This window comes from Amphimedon queenslandica, unplaced genomic scaffold, assembly GCF_000090795.2.
Source record: "Amphimedon queenslandica unplaced genomic scaffold, v1.1 AMPQUscaffold_13093, whole genome shotgun sequence".
Taxonomy (NCBI): Eukaryota; Metazoa; Porifera; class Demospongiae; order Haplosclerida; family Niphatidae; genus Amphimedon; species Amphimedon queenslandica.
In genome coordinates this window covers 23,652-31,009 of record NW_003546671.1, presented here as the reverse complement: position 1 = coordinate 31,009, position 7,358 = coordinate 23,652, and the positions used below count along the sequence as shown (strand labels likewise).

The 7,358-nt window shown below is 34.4% G+C and overlaps 2 protein-coding genes and 1 long non-coding RNA gene across 3 annotated transcripts in view; 1 reads left to right on the top strand and 2 right to left on the bottom strand.

The window, feature by feature from the left end:
* Nucleotides 1-922: 922 nt before the first annotated feature.
* On the bottom strand, nt 923-1,193 carry LOC109585274 (uncharacterized). Its single transcript, XR_002186410.1, has 2 exons — nt 1,070-1,193; nt 923-968 (listed from the first exon to the last, which is right to left on the bottom strand). It is a non-coding gene; the product is annotated as an uncharacterized LOC109585274 (long non-coding RNA).
* Nucleotides 1,194-3,096: 1,903 nt separating this feature from the next.
* LOC105314129 (vesicle-associated membrane protein 3-like) lies at nt 3,097-5,339 on the top strand. Its single transcript, XM_011408101.2, has 6 exons — nt 3,097-3,225; nt 3,276-3,339; nt 3,384-3,462; nt 4,678-4,757; nt 5,035-5,086; nt 5,148-5,339. Coding segments are annotated over exons 1-6 (321 nt in total). The 5' UTR covers nt 3,097-3,223; the 3' UTR covers nt 5,192-5,339.
* A 383-nt stretch (nt 5,340-5,722) lies between these two features.
* Nucleotides 5,723-7,358, bottom strand: part of LOC100633443 (serine/threonine-protein kinase mTOR-like) — a gene marked incomplete at its 5' end in the record, with an annotated part of 22,273 nt that continues 20,637 nt past the window's right edge. Inside the window, 3 exons of the mRNA XM_020001269.1 lie at nt 5,723-5,929; nt 6,206-6,316; nt 7,075-7,167. Of these exons, the coding sequence (XP_019856828.1) occupies nt 5,808-5,929; nt 6,206-6,316; nt 7,075-7,167 (326 nt within the window). The remainder of the gene's footprint in view (nt 5,930-6,205; nt 6,317-7,074; nt 7,168-7,358) is intronic.

Here is a 7,358-nt window from a genome sequence, read left to right as displayed (position 1 = left end):
TGAAAAGCTGGACACACTAATGAGGGTGTGTATGTGGGTTGGGTACAAACCCACACACACACACCCACTAACGTGTTACTGCAATCAATGCACCAGCTTTCCATTCTTGACAGGATCTCCCTCACAAATATTACCAGAAACATACTGCCTAGTGTATGATGGGACAACTATAACAAGCATATCAGGCATGGTGGTAGGAACGGGGAGTGTCCTTACACTACAGGGTTCTTTACATTAGAACATTCGTGCGATGTTTCGTGTATCCAGCCCCTCCCTAATGGTATTATACGCATGCAAATGGGGACATACATATAAGGACATGTATGAGTGCGTTACTAGCCAGGTCTGGTCGGCCAGCCCAGCTAGCATTACAGCTATTGACTTGCTGATTGATCCATGAGAATCCATCCTGCAATATATCCTTGAGTGAACTCCTCCATAAATCTTCTAAACTTTCATGAAATTTCGACTGTTCTAGACTTGAATAGTTTGACGGGAACATACGAGTCTTTCCGACAACTTGAAGCATGTCCTTGTGCAGCTCCTAAAATTAAATAAAAAGAAAACAAGTTAACATGAGCAGTATACACTATCACAACAAATAACAATAGGGAGTAGTCCTATAGCAACTACATGTACAACAAACAACAATTATAATAGAAAAAAGGCAAACAAGAGGCTAAACAATAACAACAGCTACAAGAGACTATAATAACAACTAATGGTAAACAACAACAACTAGTGAGAAACAAGAGTCTATAATAACTAATGGCTGCTATAATAACTACATGTACACAGCATCATGTTAAGATACATGGCTCACAGGCTCAGTCTTAAATGAAGCAAAATCCTCACTTGCTATCATAGCCATTGTTCCCAATTAATTAGACCAGTCATTGGGTGGGCGTGGCCTCAGAAAAAATGGCGGGAACTTTAAAAAGCACGTGGTAGCTTTAGAGCACAGGATCCTGTAAAAAGAAGAAAAATAAGTGATAAAAATGAAAAAATAATAAAGAAAATGGTAAAGAAAAAGAAATGAGAGAGAAAGGGAGACGGTAACATGGCTAACCATAGAAGGTGTAGCAGCCATTAAAGAAAGAGGTCACAATCCTTCATGACCTTTTGGAAAAGAGAAAAACTGCCTGGAAAAGTGAATAAGCCTCAGGATTGCTGTTGGGTATAAAAAAGAAGGACCAACTGCTAGTAACCTGTAAAGAAATGAAAAATATAAATAAAGAAGTGTTTACAAGAGAGTGGCCATGACTAACCATAGCAGCCATTGAAGGAAAGGGTCACAACCCACCATGAGCTTTACAAGAAAACTGAACCAACTGCTGGTAACCTGTAAAGAAAAGAGAAAATATAAATGGAGGAGTGATTGAAAGAGAGTGAGAGAGAGAAGGAGACTGTGGCCATGACTAACAGCAGCAGTATCTCTTGACTAAGGAGAGAGAGCTCTTGAAGACTCATTCTTTGGAGCCAAAAAAAGGCAGAAATGACCAGAAGAGGAAGAGCAGCTCTTTTTATAGCCGATGGAGCTTTCCCGGGAAAGGACCTTACCGCGCGAATCTGATTGGTCAGATCTATACTCCACCTACGGATAGTCAGCAGTTTTTAGTTTGACCAAATTTGGTCAAAACTTCCTCCAATTCACGTGAGCTCAACTCGAAGGCGTGGCTAGTTATTAGATTTACGCGGCGCGGACAATGTATTGGTATGGTAGTTTTAAACATAGATTATCTATGTTTAAAAACTCACAAAAAATCCAATTGTGATTAGAATCTACTCAAACTTTCTACACAATATGAAAACAAGTATATGTATTGGTCAAATAAGAATGCATTAATAATTACCCTCAACTAAATTACTTATGAACAAGGAGTACAAGAATATCCACCTTAGAATTACTCACCTTACTGTAGTAGCTTAGTATCTATGAATTAACATTGCAAAATGTAGATAAACAAAAATTTATAATAAAAATTAATAAAATTGTGTAAAATTACAAAGATGGTTGACATCCTCTTTAAAATGAAACATTAAAGAGAAGCAGAAGGTTAGTATATGGGCCAAGAGGAATAACATCTTCTGGTTCAAACACAGGTCCCATCATAGTTTTAATTCTCCTAGATCTAATAATGATAGAGACTAAAGAAAGAGAGAATAATGCTGTGTCTTTATAAAGCAAGCATTAGTAAAAGTCTATTGTGAGTTGTACTTCAGTAATCATATTCATTGCATGTATTACAAGTACAAGTAGACACATGTATACTGGTATACTATATGGACTTATGGTAATATTAAGCTTTGGGATCATTATGGGTCATTATGAAAATGTCCTCATTCTTTTTAAGGTGGCTATAGTGGTACATGTACATGTAGGTTTCTTTGTACAACTTACAGTGAAGGTCAAACCTGATTTATCCTATTGTGCAGTGCTCTGTCATTAAATTGAAAACTGAGATTTCAACAATACACTATAAAAGAGAGAGGAATAAATGAGAGAGAGGTCACGTGATCGAGTATACAAAATACTCTCACAAGCCAATCGATTGCAGTAGCTTGAACTGACCATTACTACATATAAATCTACCTATGAAACTATTAACAATCAATTGAGGGTCATAAACTTCTTTCTCTCTCTCTCTCACTGCAATTGAAATATAAATATATACATAGCCTAATTATAGGATCAAGAGATAGGATTTATAGGATTTTTAAATTATAGGATTTGTCCACAGTACATTACCTGTGCAGCATATGTACTTCTTCAATAATTCTATTCTTTAAATTATTATATAAATGTATAACTGAATCTTGCTAGACAGACCATTCCCTAGCATACAAAGCAATGAGGAATGGTTTCACCATAGATATTATTTATAGACTACGTAACCTATGACTATGCTACATATTATTATTACCTAAGAAGCCACCATGCAGTCAATAAATGAGTCTTAACCATAATACTGGCCCTTCCTTCAGTTCAACTCCAGCCTCCAGGCAGAACATTCACAACCTCTTCAGCTTTGAAGCACACAATCTCCTCCACCATACTCAATAGCGTGGGCGGCTGGTTGTGGGCTAGGTCAAGTCTAATTTGTATGGTTTGCATGGTTGATTGCTCATGAATGCGGAAGACAAAACTTTCAACAAGTGTAGATACTAGATCTGCTCTTGTTGCTGCTCTTTGAGTCTGAAGAGATTCTTAAATATACAAGACATGTGAGGGATCATTATTATCATTGTTGTTGTGAATAGTTCTGTTGTATCAGGTCTTACGGAGCGGCGACTGGTGACGAGGGACAGTTGAGCCAATTAAAGGGACAAGTAGATCAGGTCAGTATCTTCTCGTATCAAGCCTTATGTTAGGTTCTTGTTAGGTTAAAAATGTAATGAGACACAATATTCAAAAGGTGAACGAGAGAGAACAAAAACTAGATGACTTGGATGCCACAGCAGGTCAGTTTGGCCATTGATAAGTGGTTTTGCTATACCTAAGTCTCTGTCAGAATAAGTAGCCTCCTGCTTAGCTTATTCATAGCCTGGTAGCACTGTTGTTTTCATGTGTACCTACCAGAAAGTGGTACCTACCAGAAAGTGAGGTAATCAGTATGAGGTAGTACATGACAGTACTAGGCTGTGCTTCACCATCAATATTTATGATAGTGCTTCACAAGGGAATCACACAGTTGATGCATTTTAATAAAAGCAGCTATACCCATTACCGTATGCTTGTACTTCTTGGCCTATAGAATTGTTAGTAGAGTAGCCATAGTACTAATTTATTTTGACACTTAAAAGTTTAAACTTCCTGGATTGTGACTTGCTGTGATGGTTAAAATTAATAATTATATTGTAGTCTGTATTGCTATACAGTGCAAGTACGTTTACCATGATGTGCATTAATTGAAATTTGCCATAAAAGATAAACACTAATCTAATTCCCATCTCTGTAAAAATAACAATGCAAAATAAATAAAACACATTATGCTATTGTCCCATTCTTATACTAAAATCACTATATACACTAAGTAAAATGGCCCTTCTAGCATTAGTGGGTAGGTAGGGCCTACTTTCCATTGATTGTCATTTGTCATTCTTTGTCTCATAATAATAATGTCACTCCTACTTATTGATTAAAAAAGCCTATGAGCTGAGATATGTAACTAATGCTACAGTTACTAATGGTAAATGAAGCACGCAACTTTTGATGCATGTACATGTACTTGTAAAAACATTGAGTAGCTCAGCTCACTCAGTAGACAGATGGACAGTTACACGTACATCATGTATAACTCTCCATATCCTGAGTACTAAGGTGAGCTGAGCTACTCAATGTTTTACATTCTTTCATTAATTATGTTCTTGATGCTTTCCCATTAGGGGGAGTCTACGTGAATGATAATTATAGAACACACATACATTATTAAGTACACAACCATAATTACTATTTAAAACAAATAATGTACATATCATAACACATAACATTATGCTTTGAACAGGCTTAGCTTGATGTGTTTTGGTTTGTGTAGTTACTTCTGGATCAAATTCCTGTCACAATACAATACATTGTGTATTAATCTAGCTTCCTCTACTGTACAGAGACATCACTCATTGCTTTATTATTGTCATTATTACACATTATATGTATTTATTGTTATTATTTTATTGTAGCGCATTTGAGTGAGGATGCTGACCTGTTTCAGAAACGAGCTACTCAAATGAGAAGGAAGTTTTGGTGGCAGAATTTTAAGGTGATTTTTTACCACATACATTTTCTGACTATCAAAGACTAATATGCATGAACCTTAAATGAGTATTATTTACATTGAGACAATAGATAGCATGATTATTCCTATTTGTTTACTATGAATTTAATATAATTATTTTTTGAGCATAACCCATTGTTTAAGTTTTGCCAATAGCAATTATCCTCAATCATTTTTAATAACTATAATATGATTAATAGATACACCAAAGGAAAAATAAGCAAATCTAATCACATTTTCCTCTTATTTTATCTTATTATAGTTGTGGATGATTCTAATATGTATACTGGTCGTCATTATTCTAGTCATTGCTGGTGAGTATATTATAATAGTTTATATGAAAATGTTCATAATATTTTGCTTACCATAATATAGGGATAGTTGGTGGAGTGGCTTATTATTTCATTCAAAAGAAGTGAAACATGTTCGTCATGATTATACTTAAACTCTTTATTTTTTTTAACCTTCTCTGTCACAATCATTATTACAATTTTTACTGTCATTATTATTATTATCATTCATTATTATTATTACATGAAATTATAGTCTTACCAAGTAGATCTAAAAGTACTGGCTACTAGCATAAGACATAAGAGGCATAGTTCTGCCCATAGTGGTCGGGACAACCACCTCAACAAATGAACCAACCAGTTCATCACTTAGACCAACCATCCAATTAATACTAATAACCATACATAAAGCATGATATTGTAGTCTACTAGTATGGTGTACATAAATTTAAAAGGAACAATAATTAGTCTCCAACCATCTCTTGAAGAGGGTACACATAATAATGTATTAGTAGCATGGTAACATTACTATAATAAGTAGGATTCACTTTGGGGAGATTCACTGGTCCATCAGTATAATATACTGGTACGTGCTTTTACAATAATTATTTTTAACATAATAAAACCACAAAAATAACTATTATTTAAATTCTCCAGTTAAAATGAATACACAATATTGAATCATTCTTGTTATGTATAAAAATAATAAGACCACGACTTTATTCTAGTTTCATTTATTCATTAACTACCAAAAGGGACACCACCCAATGTAACACTGGCACAGGTTCTCGTGACTCGTCGCCTGCTCTATTAATAGCTGAACCTGTCGATCAACATTTATCATCTTCTCATGACGGAAATCATTTCCTATAAAAAGAAAATAAATGACTCTTAATCTTAATATGCACTTTGTATGTATTTGCATTAGATACATGTATTGTATTGCTCTAAATTTATTCCTCAAAAAGCCCATTTTTATTAAAATTAAATTTCCATTATACTATAGCAGGCAGAGCTGCACGTGAAGTAAAATTTTTCTTAAACGTTTGCCCATGCTTTAGACACATTTTAAAATAAAAATTTGGAGCTATAAAGCATTCACATTAATTATTAATATATACAATGATTACGATCATTATTTACCTGTTAATTTTTGTCGGACTCTTTCAATGATGGCTAGTGCTTTACGGTTAAGCTCCTCAGGATGATACTGCTGGGACTCAGGGACATCCACACCAGGTGTAGGGAACAATCCTTAAAATGAAATTAGTAAACTAGTGATATATCGACTCATAATTAGTATACTAACTAGTATATTAGTGAATTGGTATAATAAATAAACTAGTGAACTAGTAATATACTAATTCATTTTTAGTAAACTATCTAGTATATTGGCATATTAAAATGAATTAGTGAACTATGTGCATAAGCTTTGAACACTGGGTAGCATTCATTACAGCAATTTGTACTGTATCAGTATCAGTCTACACTCAATCATAACATCATGTCAGGCAGGCCATACATGTACACACACAGTATGACCAGCTTACAATAACAGAATCACTATCAGTATAAACAAAAAATATCTAAAATAACTTCAAGCATTAGGATAAATTAGAAGCATGTAATTAAAGCCTTAACATGTGAAAATATCTAATAAACATGCTATGATATGAACCAAATTTATGCATGTTGTGCACATGTATACTGTATAGACACAAATTTAAGTTTCAAGGCAATGAACTTTCGCAAATCAGGCCAAAAGTCTTTTTTTACAAATTGACTCTCGTGGTTCACGTTCCATGAAGCCACACCCAAGAGAGCCATTTCATGTAAAGTACATGTGATTATACACATGTAGGTTGAGACAGATAATTTTACGGAATTAACTTTTGCTGATATGGAAAATCCGCAAAAACAACAAAATTGTACCCTCAAAATTAAGCAGCTACATGATATGTACATGTACATGTGCATGTATTGAATACATGTATGTATAAATACAAACTTACTTCCAGTGCTGTTGTTAGTGGTGGCGTTGCTGGTAGTGATGGTTGTGGTGTCAGATTGCTGAGGTATGGGCTTGCTCTTAGCCTTTCCATTATCTACAAATATACAAATACACACGTCATAATGTATGCAGCTGCCAAGAAAAGTGTCGAAACAAGAAGAATGACAATTTGGCATGTAGTCAATAATTTTACAATTCTCACTATAGTCTAACGTACTAACGAGTTATGTAAAAAAGCATCAGCTAATAGTAGTAATAAAATGTACATGTAAAGCATAAAGGAAG

Excerpts from the sequence above, each read along its gene's own strand:
- LOC105314129 (XM_011408101.2), top strand. Across the intron at positions 3,463-4,677 it reads TGACTTGGATGCCACAGCAG|CGCATTTGAGTGAGGATGCT; the intron begins GTCAGTTTGGCC and ends ATTTTATTGTAG. Across the intron at positions 5,087-5,147 it reads CATTATTCTAGTCATTGCTG|GGATAGTTGGTGGAGTGGCT; the intron begins GTGAGTATATTA and ends ACCATAATATAG.